This window comes from Typopeltis vanoorti, chromosome 17 (assembly GCF_054136105.1).
Source record: "Typopeltis vanoorti isolate ZY-2024b chromosome 17, IOZ_Tvanoo_1.0, whole genome shotgun sequence".
In the NCBI taxonomy this organism is placed as follows: Eukaryota; Metazoa; Arthropoda; class Arachnida; order Uropygi; family Thelyphonidae; genus Typopeltis; species Typopeltis vanoorti.
Window position 1 is genome coordinate 89,749,867 of NC_143565.1, and position 21,053 is coordinate 89,770,919.

General features: G+C 35.9%; 2 protein-coding genes across 7 annotated transcripts in view; one reads left to right on the top strand and one right to left on the bottom strand.

Annotated features, from left to right (window-relative positions):
* The window catches only part of LOC150097613 (papilin-like), a 1,184,257-nt gene extending 1,178,705 nt beyond the window's left edge, over window positions 1-5,552 (top strand). For all 5 annotated transcript variants that reach the window (XM_090407770.1, XM_090407771.1, XM_090407772.1 and 2 more), the window contains one exon: window positions 4,309-5,552. In XM_090407770.1, the coding sequence (XP_090263896.1) occupies window positions 4,309-4,469 (161 nt within the window). In that variant the 3' untranslated portion in view covers window positions 4,470-5,552. The remainder of the gene's footprint in view (window positions 1-4,308) is intronic.
* Window positions 5,553-9,938: 4,386 nt separating this feature from the next.
* The window catches only part of LOC150097617 (uncharacterized), a 334,050-nt gene continuing 322,935 nt past the window's right edge, over window positions 9,939-21,053 (bottom strand). For both annotated transcript variants that reach the window (XM_090407322.1, XM_090407323.1), the window contains exons 19-20: window positions 17,382-17,534; window positions 9,939-10,038 (exon numbers count right to left, since the gene is read on the bottom strand). In XM_090407322.1, the coding sequence (XP_090263448.1) occupies window positions 9,985-10,038; window positions 17,382-17,534 (207 nt within the window). In that variant the 3' untranslated portion in view covers window positions 9,939-9,984. The remainder of the gene's footprint in view (window positions 10,039-17,381; window positions 17,535-21,053) is intronic.

Consider the following 21,053-nt stretch of genomic DNA (forward strand, 5'->3'; position numbering starts at 1 on the left):
AAAGGCTTAGAAAAATTTCCTCTAGTCGCCGACTAGACTCGAAACCAAGACTTCCTTCGTGCGGCCTAGCGCGGTGGTGTGCAAACGCCACATCCACTGAGCTACACAGGCTCTCAATATCCCATTTCATCTATCCAATCCTGTATTCTTTTCTTGACTAATTTCTCTAAGACCTTGACAATGATTCCTGATATGCTAATCAGTCGGTAATTTACAACAGCAGTCTTGGAACCACCTTTATGCAGTGGAACTATTTTCCCCTCTTTCCACCCCCTCGGGACTAACCCAGACCCGAGACTCAAATTAAACAAAATGGTCAAGGGTACTGACAATTCTTTAGCTGCTTCTCGTACAACACGAGCTGGTATACTATCCAATCCCACAGATGTATTGACATTGAGGTTATGCAATAGACTACTCACCTCCACTTCATTCACCATAATTCCCATATAATCTACTGGTACATTCGTTTCTGCAATGTCACCACCTGGATGATATATTCTTGCAAAGTGCTCACTCAGTAACTCAACTATCTCAACTGATTCAGTTACCTCCCTACCATCGGCATTCTTTAAAATCAATCTGCCATGTACATTTTTCCTTTTACTTGCTACATATCTAAAAAACTGTTTAGGATTCTCTTTAGCCTGCATGGCCAATGTTCTTTCGTAATCCTTTTTTGCTTTTCTTACCATGCTCGTTACCTTTCTCGCCTGCGCTTTATACCATTCGTGTGCCTGCTGGTCACCTTTCTCCTTAAATTCCCTCCATAGCTGTTTCGTTTTTTGCAGCTCAAGCTTAATGGTGTTATTCATCCATTTAACCCCTACTTGATTTATTATTCGGACTGTAGGTATACAGTCAGCCATTGCTTCATGCAAACACTTATTAACTACCTCCCATGCACTATTGACTTCTAGTCCTCCTTGCAGTTGTACATGCCATGGCACTGAACCAATCAAACTCCTACGCTTGTCATACTTTCCAGCCCGATAATTCCACATGTACCCTGTCTTAATTGAAAATTCTACACCTTTAGCCACCTCCTAAGTCAAGACCCTATGATCACTCTCAGTGATTGGTGGCAATGTGGTCATATTTGTTACAGCCAAATCCTCAGATGTAATTACTAGGTCAAGCACTCTCTGACCCCTAGTGTTTTCCATTACATGCTGTCGCAGATTTTTGTCCCTTAATAACCGCATAAAATCCAATTCCTTCCTCCCGTGTGTCTTCTCCTCACTCCAATCAATGCTACCATAATTAAAATCTCCCATAATAACACCCTCCTTCCACTCATTTCTTCTATTTGCTTGTGCATACTGTCACCACCATCTTTTCCATCACCTGGTCTATAGCAGCACCCAATTGTATATTTAGTTCTGCTAGCCACAATCTCACACCAAATGGCCTCAAATGTGCTCTTTTCTCTATCCTGCAATTCAACTTCTATTCTCCTTGGCTGCAGCTCATCAGCTATCATCAACAATACTCCTCCCCCATTTTATTCTCCCTGTCATTCCTGAACACACTATACCCATCACATTCAATCCCACTAGCTATATCATCTACAGTCAGCCATGTTTCACTAATACCAATAACCTGTGGTCTGGAGGTGCCAATCATGGCCAAAAACTCTTCCTTCTTGTTCCTAATACTCCTAGCATAGTGTACATGAATTTAAGACCCCCATTAGCTCCAATCCTACCTTGATGCCTTATATTAACTATCCCACTCTGATTTGTTGTCCTTATTTGCTCGGGCACATTATATTCATTCTTACATTCAACTGCCTCCCCAAAGTTTACAAGATTCCCTGACTAAATTGAATAACTGTTGTAATAGATATGGTGTGAAGGTCAGTAATATAAAGACAATCACAACAAAAGACAATAGGTAGAATCGTTGAAAAGATCAACTGTGTTGTGAATGGAGAACCTGTGGAACAAGTAAAACATTTCAGCTACGTAGGCACGATTTTTAGTGAAGTTGGTAAATTAAATATGGAAATAGACAACAGAATCAACAAAGCTGGTATGGTAGGAAGTCAATTGAATAAATTCATATGGAATAAAAGAGAAATTAGTCAGAACACTAAATTAGCTGTATACAAGACAGTGTTCAAACCAGTTTTAACGTATGAATCTGAGAGCTGGGTCAGAAGTAAAACACTTGACCAAAGACTAGAGACCGCAGATATGAGAGTCCTGAGAAAGATTAGAGGCGTGAACAGATGACATCAATGGCAATATCATATTAAAAACGAGAATATTAGGAAAGAACTTGACATTGTGAGCATCCAGGAATGCGTTAGCAGAGCTAATCTCAGGTGGTATGGTCACTTGGACAGAATGGGCGAGGAAAGATTAGCAAAACGAGTGTTCTCTGCCAGGTTGGCAGGAAAACGACCCAGAGGAAGACCAAGATATTGGCGGATTGATACGGTACAGAGTGCCTTAGACGATAGAAATATAAGATCTGATAATGTTGGAGTCTTGACAAGTAACAGACTGATTTGGAGGAAAATGTAGATAGGAAGTTAGAACTGATGTAAATTTTTCATGTAGTACTGTCATATCCTGTACACCCCTTGAGGGTACATGTCAGGAATTTGATGATGATGACAAAGAATAAAAACAAGTGAAATTAGATTTATGAGAAGAACTGCAAAATATACATTATTAGATCAAAAAAGGAAGAAAGATATTTTAAAAGAACTAAAAACAAAATCAAAAGAAGAAAAACTAAACAATTATAAACAAAAATGGATAGAACATGTAAACCGAATAGCCAACATCTGATATCCTAAACAAATAATAAACTATAAACCAAGTGGAAAGAGAAGGCCAGGTAGACCTCAAAGAAGGATATTAAATGGATAATGAAACCGGAACAGACCAATATGGTCTATATTTGTAATTAGTGTTATGATGATGACTTGGTTGTTTCACAACTGCATATAAGAAGAGATTCTATTCTCTATATACCTTCACTGTCATTTAATTTTTTAATTTCCAACTGCAATTACATTGATAATGGTTCACTATACATGAATTGAAATATCTGTAGTTTAACCACGTTACCGGCCAGGACGTACATATATACGTCCAAGTTTCCATGGATGCGAAGTGCATATTAAAATTGTAATACCATTGATATTACATTAAAATATATGATGGATACGAAGCGTATGAGGATGCGTATTTGATCCATAATGGCCGGTAAGGTGGTTAATCAGTCTTAACTGAATCATTTTCAATCGAGTCTATGCGTGAACTCAGTATTATAATCGATATTCTTTGCATTCAGAATGTGTGATTCAGAGCTCTCTATAGTCACCCAAACAGAATGAGAACTGAAAGGTTAGTACAACAGGTGTTTGATGGCAGGAAAAAGATCCAGAAGAGCAAGATCTAAATGACCTGATGCAGTTAGAAGTGTGTCAGAAGACTGAAACAGAAGATCTGATAACACCGGAGACTTGATAGACTGATTTGGAAGAAAAGTTGTCGATAAGAACATAGTAATAATGTAGTACTATCATGGTATCCTGTACACTGTTGGCACAGGATACCATGACAGCTGATATGTATAGCATATCAGGAATTTGATGGTGCCGAATTGCTTGATGAGGTATTGTATGGAAGCATAACAGCATCCATAAAATCACTTCTTGAGATAAGAATACTAAGTTTGGTAACTTGATTTCCATTATTTGAGTGAAATAACAAAAAGACAATAAAAAGATTTAAAATGTATTTATAATGACACTGGTCACCAACTTTCTATACGACTATATCTGAAAACGCTCATGTTTTATAAAAATGTGCACTTTTAATGGCATAAGGTTGCATCTAAAATATACACTGCTTTGTCCAACAATAACAGATTACTATCTATCTAGCACACACAATTACTACTACGACACCAACATTATAAAGAACCATTATATTGAAAATGCCACCTATTCAAAGTCTAGGATGATAATAAATATTCTTTTTCAAGTTTGCATCAGGCATGTTTCAAAATAAAACATTCTATTAAAAAAGACAGTAATTAAATTATTTCACTGCAATTAAAAAAAGCCCTTGGAAAAAGGGAAATGGTAGGCCTGAGCAGATGTTGTAACACATTAATAAATACACAGTATAAGGCTATTAATCTACAATTTACCGTGCATGAAATATTTAAATATTAAATTTCTCTAAACTATGTTAGTGTATATTTTTCTAAATTATGTTGGTATAATACCCCATATTGGATATTCTGTACTTTGCAATAGACTTTTGTATTTTACTGTTTTTCTAGATGTCATCCCTGCAGAGTGCATTGACAGTCCAAATTTTGCCAATTGCGATCTGATAGTCAAAGCTCGTTACTGCAGCAATACCCATTATGCCAAATTTTGCTGTCGGTCATGTCTGCTAGCAGGTCAAATAGAAAGATCAAGGTTGCCACCAGTTGCATAGCTGATAATTCCAAATAAAGAACTATTAGTGTGGACAGTGCATTGTGTGTGTATGTGTGTGTGCGCGTGCAGAAGTCCATGGTAGAACAGGATGCCTAAAACTCCAAACTTGTTCTCTTAAATAATTTATGTGAAGAAAAAATCACGAACATTATTTTTTTAATTCTGTTAAAAGTTTTTTTTTTTTTTTTGCTGGAAATCAGGCATATAATGTTCGATTCTCAGCTTGCTATTTACATGTCATTTTCGCACCTAATGTTAGTCTGACATCTACAACATTAAAAAGAAAAAAAAAAAAATACCATTGTGTATGTAAGATTATGAAAATAACAGACAAGTTAAATAAAGTCAAAATGTAACAATGCTTTCTTTCATTTTGTCAATGTGATAAACATCTTCAGAAAATGAAAAAAAACTTCCCATCTTTGGGATGAGAAGGCAATAATTTTTATTCAATTCAGCAAAAATATATCTTCTCATCTCTCAAAGATATGTGATATACTCATATGCTGAGAAGAAAAGGACTGACATAAGGATCAAGGTTACTTGAACGTGGAACAAATGTGAACACAGAATTGTTCTATGAGCTGATAATACATGTTACTAGCTTGAACTTGTGTCCTTATCCAGAATAAACAAAAGTACTGATATAAATCTGTACTTTTCTAATTTGCACACATAATGCTATTATTTTTATTGTTGTAGATGTTAAGATGAATGCTGAATTTACAGCATGTAAATTTTATTATTTGTAGTCATAATGCATTAATTTTTTCATTACATTGTGAGCAAGTGAAATACATGTCTATATGAACACATTTTTTAAAATTAAAATTGCCAAGGAGATGTAAACCTTTCTGCAAATCTGGCATTTTAAGACTGCCGTCAAGTTTAGCAAACCAAAGACATCCAGATTTCTTGTTGATATTTCTTTCTTTTCTAAGTGTCACATGCCTGTCTCTTGTTCAGTTTATGTAATACACATTTGTGCTACTTGTAAGTATAAATATTTTCTTCTGTTAAGTGAATAGACTGTTAAACCAGTGCCTTTTCACTAATAAATTATTAAATTTATTATGAAGAATTAGTCATTCAGTTAATATAATTTTAAATAGCCTTTCTGTCCTTTGAGTGGAAAAGCTTAAAAGCTAATTTATAGGAATTCAAGACAATAAATGGGTATTCATTTGACTTTCAAGTATGGAGACCACATGATTGTTAACAAGACTCAGATTTAGTAAACAAATGATAAAACCAGATAAAGTTTGTAAGTCATCAGGCTTGCATCATCATGAATACAAGACTTATATTAAAAAACAACTAGAAAGAATAATTACAAATGAATGATTTTTCATGAACTCAACAATCCAGACTTCTGTACCAGAAGTCAAATGAAAAGATGCTAAACCACAGAAATATTAGACATTACAAGGTGCTATGAAAAAGAAACCAGACTAGGTTAATAAAACCTTTACAACTTACCCAATTTAAATTTAGACTCAGCCCCCTTATGAGTTCATGCAGCAATCCCACTGCTTTTGCCATGTGCCAAATGCTTCTTCAAGGTCTTTTTTGTTTAAGTTATTGAAGCGGGATTTGTCTTGGTGTCCAATGTCTAATGGTGTAGAAGGAGTGGATGCAAAATTGCATCTGCCCCTTCAGATTCAATTTCATTTTTGGAAACAGAAAGAAGTCACATGGGGCTAAATCTGGTGAGTAAGGAGGGACGACTGCCATACTCTTGGCCACCAAAAACTCTTGCATTGTTAAGGCACTGTGAGAGGGAAGGCTGTTGGGGTGGAGGAGCCAGATGAGGATTCATCACAGTTCCTGTCTTTTGTGATGAATGTCTTCTCTCAACTGCCTTTAAAACATTGCAGTAGAATTCTGCACTGACCGCCTGACCAGGTGGGACAAATTATCAGTACACAATCCCCTTAATAAAACAGACAATCAACATGCTCTTTTTTTTTGCACTCCTGACTTGTAAAGCAAGTCAGGTCTTGCAAAATGTGGACTCTTGCATTGTGATGACTGCTGTTTTGTTCTGGGTTGTAGCTAAACCCAAGTCTTGTCCTCTGTGATGACCATTGAGATGAAGATTAAGATCTTGACAAGACGTTCCCACAGTTGCTGGGTGGCTGCTCTTCTAAGCACGACACCCAGACCAGTACTTAGGTCATCTGCAGATGATTTGGTGCCTGCATATCACACCTGAATGGTGCAGCATAGGAAGTAGTGGTTGCATAGTCTCAACAGCTGCCTTGATTCTTCTGTTCTAGCGGCCTCATCACCTGTGTCGTGAAATCGCGGGGGCTGAAACTTTCGAAACATACATACACACTGTAAACGTGTTTGGATAAAATATCAAAATTATGGTAAAAAATTTTAAAAAAATTAAACATGAAAAAATATTGTTTATTATCGATAAAATTATACAGTTTAATATAATTCAAAATTACTTAAAAATAAAATCCATTATCATAACCCCAATAATGTTCTAAAATAAAAACTATAACAAATGTTATGTCTTTAATTGTAATATCCAAATATTTAAAGAGATGGAGTAAACACGATAAGCACTATGAACACTCTACTACTGGCGCAAACTGCATATAAAAAGCAGTGGAACTGCACGACAAACAGTGACGCATTACGCTAATAGCGCACATCTCACTATGATGTGCATATGCTTGCACGCATAGCAAATACTAGTAATATGACACTGTGGTAAACACAGTGCTGCTAGCGTCCTTTGCAATCCTAGTGCTATAAGATGGATTTTTATTATTTTTTATTCATCAACAATCCTATATAAGAGAATTATATAGGATTGTTGATGATAAAATTAAATATTACAAGCAAATATAAATAAATGAATAAATATATTTATATATCGAGAAAAATTGGGGGTGCTGCAGTTCCACAGCGCCTATGCACGAGCCACCCCTGATAACAATACAAAAGCAACTCCAGCTAGTGCTGCCTTTGAATGTGCGAGACATGAATGGTATCATCACAGTGGCTAGATGGGATTCTAACTTAGAGGCGTTCAGTCATCATCTTACATCAAAACCCTAAACATGTTCACAGTTCAAGATCGAGATGTATGCGAAACATGATGTGGCCATGTATCTAGCCAACTATGGCCTTCTGTGTTTTCAGCCATAAGGGCAGCGATGGAGTCCAACACCTTGCAAACACCAGGTCAGGACTGCCACAGATTTGGCCAATCGAACTTGCATCTTTCTTGAATCTTATTAATTTGCCAAGCACATAATTTTCATTCTCATCTTAACCCTAAATACTACATTAAATCTAACTTAAGCTATCTTATTTCTAGTTGCTATATCCCCACCTAGGCCTATTTGAAAATGTTATTTTCATATTATGAATATAATTCTCAGAGTAATTCATTTATGGTGGGATCATCCCGTCAAGTCCACCAATACAATCTAATGAGTTCACCATCGCTAGAGAGTCAGAAAGTAAATCTCTATGATTGCATGCGTAGAGGCATGGTGGAAGCCTTTATGGGCACTCCCACCTCTTCCCTTTTATAGTGACACCATCAAATGGGGCTGTAATTTCCTGTGATGGGCACACAGGTACAGGTGCCTGGGTGGGTGGCCAACTCCACTCCGAAAGTAGCACTCGGAATTCTCTCTACAGAGCCCCTCAATGGGGTGGTTCGAACCAAGCCTTCACCAGGATTTCCAAACACAGGCTTAATTGAACCAGCATAACCAGGGCTCTACCCAACATCTTTGACAGGCGTCCACTTCAAGGAGGGTCATGTTTACTCCCGCCTTATACCCCCTAACCTTCATTGATATTCTTTCACTTAAACATTCAGATCATTGGCCAGAAAGCACATTGGCGGCAACACCCCCCCATCAAACTGCTTTGTCTTAATTAGACAATGATTCTCCTGGTCTGTGCCAGTTCTGAGTTGGCCGTTAGTTGGTGGCTGAAATGGTCATGCTAGATGGGCCATCCGACAAGTCATGCAAGCTGAAGCATTCCACGAGAAGGCCCCAACGCTGGTCCAGGCTCAACTGTTCTGTATCCTTGTCCCAAGGTTACGGATCCATCTTGCTGACGCCCCTTACCTACAATGGTCATCAACTAGAGGCTGTTCACGAGACCTGCTGCAGGTATGGGTATGGTTCAGAATGAAAATCACTTCTCTCCCCCTTGGATTTTCAAGGGCCAACAGGAGCACTAAGGACACCACAGGAGGGGTGGTGCTTTATGGGGATAGCATCCCTATCTCAGGATGAACCGATTCCAGGGAGCCAAATCCTAACAAAGAAAAAACAATTTTCCCCTGGGACTCCCATCGACTTCTCTGAGTTCGGTTACTTTGCTGCACTTGGCCCCAGATGGGCGGTGCTCCTTCTCATCAGAAGTCAAGCGATTGGGAACAAACTTGGCAACAATGCATTACATGTTTTTAAATCTCTTGTGATGATCACTTGAGCTGCTCCGTATGAAATCCCAACTCCGTCAGCAACTTCCTGAATGGTGATGTGTCGATCTGCACAGATAATCTGTTAAATTTTTTTGACATTTTTGTGGGTTATGCTGGTAGACGGTCGTCCTGGCTTCTCATCATCCTCCAAGTGGTTCTGCCCTTCTTAAACACGAGTGCCACTCAAAACACCAAATATGGCTTCATTTTCATATGCCTTATGAAGTAATTCAGGGGTCTCTGTGGAAGATTTCACCAGTTTTATACAAAATTTTGCATTTACCCTTTGTTCTAATTTCGTGTTCATAGCAAAATTGCAGAACAGCACATTATATCAAATCAGTGCTAAGTAAATACAGCCGTACTTCATCACTTCTAATATGTTTGAGCATATTAAGCATACCTTCTGAAAATTCAGAAGAAAATAATCACACACGCCACTGATGGCCACTAACTATAAATTAATCGTGATTATTTCACATATTCCAAAAATGGATGAACAACCTCATTATTACACACCATACTGATTGAATTTTTCTCAAATTAATTTTTTTTTGCACTGAGTAACAATTCCTATAATATAGTCTCTTATTTATTGATGACAAAATATTGCTTTTGAAAGAATTTGAGAAGACAACTAAATCCATTTTGCAGTCCTAGAATATACCCTGTTTTTAAAGTGATGTAACATTATTACATCACACTTTCAAACATTTCATAAAATGTAGCATATAGCAACAAAGAAAAATTTTATTTATTAAATCAGCCACTGTGAGCTATAATAAGAACAATGTTCAGTTATATTAAACATATGTACAGCTTCACAAAAATATATTTATATATATATATTCATAAAATACAAAGCATTTCTAAAAGTCTTGAGTGCAGACAATATTACACATGGTTTCTTTCCAAGGAGATATTTTCACAATGAAAAAAAAAAAAAAAAAAAAAAAAACCATTTGAGTTCTTTAGAAAATAACTACCAAATCGAAATTTCTCCATCTAATCGTGGAAAATTTATTTCTGTACAAATAAGAATTTACATAGCTAAATTCAGACATTCCACATGATGAAGTACATGGTTTTCTCTGTCCTAAAAAAAAAAAAAAAACTCTATATCATTTCATGCTAGTTCTTATTAGAATATATATTGATGAAATATTTTTTATTTAAAAGTAATTTATAAACTTTAGAATTGGAACATAAAAATAACCTACAGGAAGAAAAAAAAATTAAATCCTCTAAAAACATCCAATATTCAACTTCACACAAACAAAAACAGATAGTTATAATTCTAATTTCAAAGTCCATTCTTATTAGCAATCTTCTTAACTCCACTTACTCTTAATTAAATGAATCTCAAATATCAGGTTCATCAACTATTGCTCATTTAATTTGCTATTAATTATTCTTTTTAACATCATCATCCAGCACAAGAAGGTAGAATATCACAACAATCAAAGAGAATTAATATTTCACCTGTTTCTAATCATCAATTTCAAATTGGTCTGTATCATTCATTTATCTTATCAGCTGTTATTTTTGTACCTTTTAAGTCTTCATTTCGTCTATCTATGTGCATCATGCTTTCCTCTTTATTGAAAAAGAAAGTACTTACTGTTTGGTTATTATTGAAATCAAAATGCAAATGGTCTGTTTACACAGTGAATACTAACTGGCCAAGGTGAATGGAAATATAACAACCATCTTATATTTCATATCTAGGTTATTTCTGTGGTATTTAATTTCATTAGTATGCTTCGCTTTCATATTTTAACTGATACCTAAACATATCAACACCCAGTGTGGATGTTAACTCTTGCAAGGCACGAGTCAGCCTTTTCCACAATTGAAACCAAATATGTGGAGATGGGAAAACAATCTACGTTTTTAGTATATGTGAATAATTATACAGAGCAATACACAGTTTATACATAAGCTTTCCAAGTGATGCTTCTGTTTTTCCTATTCATCAGTTAAAGAATCAAATTTTGCTTGTGCACTCTTGTAATGCACTGTACAATACTTTTCCATAATAAAACACTTTTCTGGAACAGATAACTTAACTAGCACCTTTACTCTTGTTATTACAGTATTTGCTACTTAGTCAGCCTTAAAAATTCTGCCTCCATCACCAATGTTGTATTTATTCCATGCCATGGTTCAATAATAATGCACTGTGGATAGTCCACTTCTCTGAAACAAAATGACGGTGAATGACTGAGTGATGAGTTTATGGAAATTTGTAGAGTTACTCAGAACAAACCAGTCATTTCACAGAGTATATAGCTGCTTTCTTTGTTTATTTCCACAACTCTCACATGACTTTTTTTTCAATCATAATAAAAACTTTTAAGCAAGAAATGATTTTGCCTATTCATTTAATGTGACAGTAAAATGATTTAAAGTTTAACATTACCCAATTTTTGTGTGAATAATTTTCCAATTCCATGAAAGGAAAAAAAAATATTCAAATCATAAAAACCAACTGGCAAATCAGGAAAAAAAAAATCAGCTAACGCCTTTTTTATTCCCGTATACAGGGATTAGGCGAGGCCATTTAGCCCTATCTAACTTTTGGAGACTGAGTGGGCAGTTCAATCTCAACTGGTACCAATCAGAGATAGATGGCCCAAGGCTATCACTAATTAAGCGGTACACAGTGAAGAGAGACGGCTCAAATGTGCCAGCATCTCGTGGTCCCTAACACAATATATTTAATGTCTGAAATAATGTGGGTTCTATGGTCGATTTTCTTGAGTTTACGGGACGAAAAACCCGCTTGCCCGTGCCAGAGATCGACTAACTCGGGAACCGGTCAAAAAAAGGCTTAGACAAATTTCCTCTAGTCGCCGACTAGACTTGAAACCAAGTCTTCCTTCGTGCAGCCAAGCACCGTGGTGCAAACGCTACATCAACTGAGCTACACAGGCTCTCCAACTAGCAAATTTATTAACAAATTTTGTTTTATCAAAATGTCTCAAATGTGTACATTTTTAGCATATTAGAAAAACATTTTGTGGGACATATAAAACGGAATGGTTCATAGCTCTAAAGAAGCACCCCACCTCCACTAAGTTTTTACCAAGTGTATCACACTATGACCATCTAATTAATACCATTACACTAGTTCATTGTCGTTCATCAATAGGATAGGACATGCAAATTTCTCATTTTCTGTTTGCATACTGGGCAGGAATGCCATAGACTGTGGCATGTTGTTACTATTGAAACCAAATATGTGGAGATGGGAAAACAATCTACTGTTTTCAGTATATGTAATAACTAATAATTAAGATAATTCCTTGAAGCATTCCTTTTCATGAAAACAGAGATTACTTTTTATGCACTTAAAAATAAACAATAGAATTTTTTTTTAAATTCATGAATACATCTTCACTTTAAGAAGATGGGAATGGAGCTGTGTATAGCAAATAATCCCCTTTAAATCATTCAGTTTATCGATTTATAGTGGTATAAATTCAGCAAACATAAGGGTCAAAGCTGTATAACTGAGAGGAGAGAGCTCCACATAGCCTTTAAAGGAATGCAGAGAACCGACCAGGGCTTTTGACACCTAATGTCCAATCCTCACCTTCTCGTGGTGCACCCTGTTGGATATCTACCTGGATACTGAACGAACGAGGATGGGCTGACAATTTGGGATTTAGACGACCAAATTGTATTCTTATTGGCTTAAACCAATATACAAAATGATGATACAACATGACAAAATTTCATGCCGGCTGGGGCGTCGCCCGGTTAAACAAGGCCCCCCATTGTTTTCGCCAGGGAACCAGGGTGAACAGCAAAAAGTCAGCTATTGGAACAAATCTGAAAGCACACCCCAACTCAACATCACCAGAGTTAAAGATTGGTACTATCAACATAAGAAGGCAAAGAAATGAATGGCAAAGAAATGGAGCTAGCTGAGGAATTAGATAAGTACCAGATCGACATAACAGGGGTGACTGAAACAAAAAAGACAAAAACTGGTGAGATCTTTCTGAGCAATAAATACAAAAATGTTATATTCAGGCAATGACAATCAAGGAAAAGAAGGGTATTCAACACTAAATATGAGGCTAATCTTCTTGAATGGCAGACAGTCTCAAGTAGAGTGACGTGGGCAAATATTAGAATGGGGAACTAGACAATGAGACTTATTTGTGCCTATGGTCCCACAGAAGGCTCTACTAAGGTAGAAGTGGAGGAATTTTTTTGAAGCTCTAGAGAAAGCTACTGATACAATGAAAAAGGAAAAGTTGGACCTTGTTGGGGATCTAAATAGCAGAGTAGGAAGTGATTGTTAGACATACAAAAATGTTTTGGGAAAATTTGAAGAAAAGAGCAAAGCTAATAATAATGGCAAATCCCTGTTGGATTTCTGCTCAGGACATGGACTGGTTATTACTAACACCATGTTCCAACATAAAAATGTGCACAAATTCACATGGAGAGAAGAGGCAAGGAATAAGAAAAGTCTCATTGACTATGCTATTGTTGATAGTGGTGTTTTCTCCCTGGTGCAGGACACCAGTGTACAGAGGATTTGAAATTGGAAGCAATCACTATATAGTCTTGAGCAGGATAAAATTGAATTTCATATTGAAAAGAATGACATGTAAGAAAGTTTAAAAGCGAATAAAAGTTGAGCAGCTCTCAGATGTGAACTGTAGACTAAAATACACAAAGATTATACAGTCCAACACAATTTTTGCTGACTTTTATATGAGACTTGTTTTTTACTAATTTGGGTACGCTGATTTCAAACCCATTTTTCTCTATCACGTCTTCTTTTTACTAATTTGTAAGTTTTTGATAGTTTTAAGGAGGCAGTACTATTTAGAGGATCAAAAAAATCGATTTTTTAATATTATTTTCTGAAAGTATGTACTTTTAAAAATCTGTTCCTAACTTTTTATCAGAAATTCAAAAAATTCCCTAAGATATAGCCTATTATTCAAAGTGGTGCGCAGATCAGAATCGGAGCGCTCACCGCTCTCGCTTGTTAGTAAATGAATAAATGCGCAAGAACCTGCAACGGCACGTACTGGCACTTTGAATGCGAGAGAGGCTGATAATCAGATACATAACTACTTAACAATATTCATTAAAAATTACAAGAATATTTATAAAAAAATAACAATTTTACTTACACGAGTTTCAGGGAATAAATTTTTGTTTGCAGCAATTTCTGCTGTGTGTGTGTTCTGTTTTGGCAATCCCTTTGATTACTCCAACAGTAGTCGGCCATCATGTGAGAATCCCATCTTCCTTGGTACCGATCTTCCATAGTTTTAAGTCTTGATGAAATCTTTCGCCTTGTTCATCGCTTACAGCACCTAAATTCTCGGGAAATCTATCAAGATGACTGTACAGGAAATGAAGCTTTATGCTCATGTTGCAACCTAGGCGCTGGAAATTTTCAAGCATTCTTTCCACTAGATCTTTGTAATTGTATGCTTTTTTGTTTCCAAGAAAATTATTCTTTGAAAATTATTCTTATTATTCAATTGTTCTTTGTCTGCTATGATGCATATAGCATTCATTTGTTTTAGGCAGTTGTCATCGCCTTCTTTTCATCACCTAAACGTATCAGGTCGGTTATCAGCCTCTCTCGCATTCAAAGCGTAAGTACGTGCCGTTGAACGTTCTTACACATTTATTCGTTTACTAACAAGCGAGAGCAGTGAGAGCTCCAATTCTGATCTGCGCACCGCTTTGAATAATAGGCTATATCTTCGGGAATTTTTCGAATTTCTTGATAAAAAGTTAGGAACAGATTTTTAAAAGTACATACTTTCAGAAAATAATATTAAAAAATCGATTTTTTTGATCCTCTAAATAGTACTGCCTCCTTAAAACTATCAAAAACTTACAAATTAGCAAAAAGAAAATGCCATAGAGGAAAAACCTGACATGATAGAGAAAAATGGGTTTGATATTTGAAATCAGTGCACCCAAATTAGTAAAAAAAGTGTCAGATCATAATCAGAAGAAGAAAAAATTTTTTTTGTTGGCCACTGTTATTGAAGAAAAAATGAAAGAGTTTGAGAACAAGAACCAAATCAACCTTGGAGATTCAGTGGCAAACCTTGAAGAAAACCCTGATTGATTCAGCTAGAGAGGCATGTGGTGAGGTTGTCTGCAAGGATAGAAAGATCAGAACTCCATGGTGGACACAAAAAGTTGAAGACGCAGTGAAGGAAAAGAAGAAAGCATATCAAAAGTTCCTGGCAAACAAGTCAGCTTGTGCTATTAGAGAATACAGAGCCAAATGTAAGAAAGCTAAGCAATGTGTAAAAGTAGCTAAACAAAAGTCATGGGAGGACTTTGGCAAGAAAAAATAATAATAAATATCAAGAACATGGTAAGATATTCTGGAGGTTGTTGAAGAAGCTTAAAAATGGAGGAAAGAGATGAGGAAAGAGTTAGAGATGATAAAAGTGTCATGAAAATGGGAGAAAAAATTATCCTTGAAGTATGGAGTAATTACTTCGAAAAATTGCTAAATGAAACAAGCAATGATAGCACAGTGGTAAAAAAACACTGAACAGGCATAGAGTCAGGAATACATATCCATACTTGAAGTAGAAAAAAACCATCAAAGGCTTGAAATGTGGAAAGGCAGCAGGAGTAGATGATATTCGACCAGAAATGCTGAAGTATGGTGATATAAGAGTCTTACAGTGGCTGCACTGCATAGTTCAGAAAGCCTGGACAGAGGGACGAATTCCCGATGATTGGAGTAGAGCTCTCATAGTACCCATATATAAAAAGGGAAATAAAACTGCATGTGAGAATTACAGCGGTATTTCCCTACTGAGTGTTCCTGGCAAGATCTATGCAAGTATACTTGAGAAACGGTTGAGAAGAATTGTGGAAGAAAAGCTTGGTGAAGAACAAGCTGGATTCAGGCCAAATAGAGGCTGTCAGGATCAGATCTTCACTTTACGACAAATAGTCGAGAAAGCATGGGAATATAACAAAGATCTGTATTTAAGTTTTGTCGATCTGGAAAAGGCATATGACAAGGTGCCAAGAGAGAAGCTATTCAATACGCTGCAGTTATATGGTGTCAATGGGACATTATATCAAGCAATACTTAGTCTTTATTTGAGTTGTAAGTCAGCAGTTAGAATTGAAGGAAGTACAGGAAGATGGTTTAATTTTAAATCTGGTGTGAGACAAGGATGTACATTATCCCCTCTGTTATTCATTATCTATATGGATCGCATCATGAAGGAAAGTGGTATTAAACATGATATCAAAATTGGAGATGTTAATGTCAGCTCTTTGCTTTATGCGGATGATGTTATACTTCTAAATAAATCCGCTACAAGTCTGCAAGATTCTCTGACTAAATTGAATAGCTCTTGTAATAGATATGGTATGAAGGTCAGCAATAAAAAGACAAAGACAATGAAAATAGGCAGAATCATTGAAAATGTCAACTGTGTTGTGAATGGAGAACCTGTGGAACAAGTAAAACATTTCAGCTATTTAGGCACGATTTTTACTGAAGATGGTAAATTAAATATAGAAATAGACAACAGAATCAGCAAAGCTGGTATGGTGGGAAGTCAATTGAATAAATTCATATGGAATAAGAGAGAAATTAGTCGCAACACTAAATTAGCTGTATACAAGACAGTGTTCAAAGCAGTTTTAACTTATGGATCTGAGAGCTGGGTCAGAAGTAAAACACTTGACCAAAGACTAGAGACTTCAGATATGAGAGTCCTGAGAAAGATTATAGGTGTGAACAGATGGCATCAATGGCAGTATCATATTAAAAACGAGGATATTAGGAAAGAACTTGACATTGTCAGCATCCAGGAATGCGTTAGCAGAGCTAATCTCAGGTGGTATGGTCACTTAAACAGAATGGGCGAGGAAATATTAGCAAAACAAGTGTTCTCTGCCAGGCTGGCAGGAAAACGACCGAGAGGAAGACCAAGATATAGGTGGATTGATACGGTACAAATTGCTTTAGACAATAGAAATATAAGAGCTGATAATATTGGAGTGTTGACAAGTAACAGACTGATTTGGAGGAAAATTGTAGATAGGAAATTAATAATGATGTAATTTTTTTCATGTAGTACTATCATATCCTGTACACCCCTTGAGGGTACATGGCAGGAATTTGATGATGATGATGACTATCATATCCTGTACACTCCTTGAGGGTATATGTCAGGAATTTGATGGTGATGATGTTCATACCCAGTATGAGATCACCATACTGCTTAGGAAAAGTATAAAGCGACTTGAAAAAGATATTTGGCTGATAAAGCAAAACATAACCATAATGTGGATTCATTTGCAGTACATGCTTATACAATATCAATATTACTGGCCTCAAGATAAAGATACTTATAATAATCAACACATAATTACATTGTGCAAATATTAATCAGGAAAATTTACCTTTTGCATTTCCTTGTCATTAAAAATTGTAGAACATCCTCTCCAAGAACAAGATGAAGTTTTTTTTTGCCTTTTTAACTGAGGAATATGAACACACCGTACATGATGCTGCAAATCTTTCCGCCGTCCAAATGGAAAATAACACTTACCATACTGAAAATTAAGAAAAATATATAACTTAATTATCACAGTATATCAAAAGATCAATCACACAAAATAACAAGTTAAGCATACAAAGTAAAAAATAAAATATAATGTTCTCTCCATCTTTCTATCTTCCACCCACTGAAAATTTCTCAATTCAGTGGCATGAATATAAACACACATAAGATTGTACACAGTTTATCTTGACAATTTCAATCCCAAATAAAAAAAAAAATTAAGAAATGACATAACAGAAGATCCAAAAATTTTATTTAGTAGCCAGGCAAGATCATCATTGCTGGTCTGTAATCAATTATTGAGTAAATCATCATAACTGCAGTCAGATTCTATAAGAAAATTGGACAGAGCGGTTCTGTTGTGTCCTATTCTTGTTTATTTATATATTTTCCTTATACTTTACTTTCCTTTATATGTCTTATCCCTTTTCTCTGTGAATCGTCACTTCCATACTAGAAATCTAAGCTCTTGCTCCTCTTAGTATCCTAAAATATTTATTTTTTTTAAAGCTGTGCCATTTAGGACATTTAGTTTATAAAGAAATTTAAAACAAGAAGCCATTCCTAAATAAGTCTAGAAGTGAAATAATCATGCAGTCGTAACCTTGATCTCGTAACTTAACTCCCCTCCCCCTTCCCGTGCCTAGGTTCGTACGTTATTACAAGTGGTGCATTGAATGGCAATTTCAGACAACTGAATATTTGATAAGCAAAAGTTTATTAAACTCATAAACACAATAAAGTACATTAAATTCTAAAAACTACAATTCAATACTAAGATGATAAGCAAAATACAAAATATGAAAATTTCACACTAGCACGTGGGAAAAACTGTTATGCCTCCACAAAGGACTCTACACACACAGGACAAAGAGGCTTTCCCGTCAGTAATTAAGTTGGCTTAAATCTTTCACCCTCTTAAACACAATAATTCGATTAGACGCAACTGGATTACACACATTGATTTACAAGAGTTATGTGGGCTTAGAAATTCTGTTGCTACAATGAACGCCACATTCAGTTCTTTTGACCTTTCTCAGTTAAGGGTGAATTACATATACTAGTATCGTTCAGTCACACTGATAAACTAGTTCCCTCTTTCTCTATACTATTAAGTGAGCTAAAGTCCTAGTTCAACTCTCATTCAAGTCCTTCAATTGCTAAGTAATACGAATTACAATTACAACCATATTGAATTAACAGAATTAACATAAAATCTTTCACAATAAAGTTTGATGAAGCTCTTCTACTAGACGTTACTTGTCTGCGATTCCTGAGGAAATATTCCTTCTGTAGTGGGACATATTTGGGGTACTTCGGATCATGAGGGCCACCTCGGTTACACCATATCAGGCTTCTTCTAAGGAAACACGATCTATCTGCTGTTCTGCAGTCATCAGATTCGCCATGAGGATATCCGCAATTTCTATTGATGAACTCCTTCCGTTAGACCAGGGTTGGCTTAGTATACAGTAAATATCTTTCTTCCCGACCATGTGGCGGCCTTTGTTCTCGATGGTAGGAAAACAGGATCTAAAATCCCACTTACTAATATTCCATGTTGTGGTGGATGGATGGGGGGGGGGTCCTAACTGTCACTCAGGAAATTCATAAGGTAACCTCCAAATGAAAACTGGCAAGAGATGTCGTTGGGGGGGGGGTTCCTAACCCTTTTATATTATGCTCCTGTCGGTATCTCGTGCAACTAAATCCCCCCCCCCCGACATTAGGATATGTTTATTGTAACCTGTTAGGGCAGCACGTCCCTGCTGAAACTTCTACCTTTGGTTGGCCGTGTGCACGCTGCTGACCTGTGGCAATGTCTAAATCGGGAACCGTGACCTTTGGGCTTTACTTTGATTCTAGTTAATCCTATGAGTCAGCTTTATCAAACTCTATCAGCTCACCCAATTTTTCTAATTAGCATAAATTACAATCTCTTGTTTCATGTTTATAACAAGCAAGCCTTTTACATGCAAAACTTTTGTAACTAAATACTGTAAATTAATTATCTTTTTCCAATGTTATACAATCAATGTTCTTATACTAGTTAACAATTTTTCTTTTCAATAAATTTATTTCATTTATACCTTGATGCAAGCACGATTTTCTTATTAATATTTCTACTTGTTAAAATGTGATCAAGTAAATTCTTTTATGAAGTTTACAAGGATCACAAATTAACAATTCTTTCAAATCAAATCAGATAGACGTTCCAAAAACTGAGAGGAAAAAACACCTTCGATATGCTGGGTAGCAACAATTTAATGAAAAAGTCTTCAGCAAGACAAGGGTGCAGATAGTCTGCAAATGCCCGATGAAAATGTGTTTACTGATTTGTCATAGATTGGTAGAAAGTCTAAAAGATAAAAGAATCTTGTTAGCATCTGATCTGAGACCTGTAGACTGCACTCTTTAGAAATACATAAAAAAGCAGTAAAGGGAATGCAAGAAGAGGAAGAACACTTGTTTTGGAGGGTTTTTTAAATTGAAATGGAGGGAATAATGACTAGCTATTCAACAAGTCTTACAGATTTAGTAGAGAGACAGACAAATACAAACATATTTATTAATTACTGACCATTTACGAAAAACAAAACTACATTAGAGCCTACCAGTTGTGCCAGCAAACTATCTGGCTTTTTCAAGGCGTTTACAGAGACATAAAAACTAGTAAATGCAAATTGAAAGGAACATAAAAAACGTTGTAAACCAACTAGTAGCTAAGGTTCGCGTGACAGAGAGGACTTATTGTAATAAGTCCTCTCTGTCACGGGGGGGGGGGGGGGGGGGGGGGGGGATTTTGGCAGGAGCATAATATAAAAGGGTTAGGAACCCCTCCCACGACGTCGCTTGCCAGAGAGGACAATAAGTCCTCTCTGTCACGCGAACGTGTAACCTTAGCTACTAGTTGGTTTACAACGTTTTTTATGTTTCTTTCAATTTGCATTTACTAGTTTTTATGTCTACATAAACGCCTTGAAAAAGCCAGACAGTTTGCTGGCGAAACTGGTAGGCTCTAATGTAGTTTTGTATTTCATAAATGGTCAGTAATTAATAAATAAGTTTGTATTTGAATTATATAAACAACCAAATATGTTTAGTTTAAAGAGAGACAGACAATTATCAATACCATTTCTGATGAACAATAACCAAGAAAAGATCAAATAAAATGCATATTGTGAAAAAACATTTGTATGAAAGGGCATAGTAATATTTTTTTTTTATTTATTATATTCTCATACAGAAGCATTTGTTTAACCTATAGTAAAATAGTACCATAATGGGCAGAAAGCTAAAGACAGAAGAAATTTTCTAATATTGGACTGGAACAGTTAACTGTTAATATGTTAACTGTTCCGATATTAACTTGTTAATAATTGTCCCAGAATGCAGCAGTAGAAGGAATGAATAAAGTTTTATTCTGTAACTTTGCAGATAAACTGTGAAGGAATTATAGTGGCTTTTAGGAGTACCATCCCAAATGGGAAAATAGCATTCTATTGCTGGA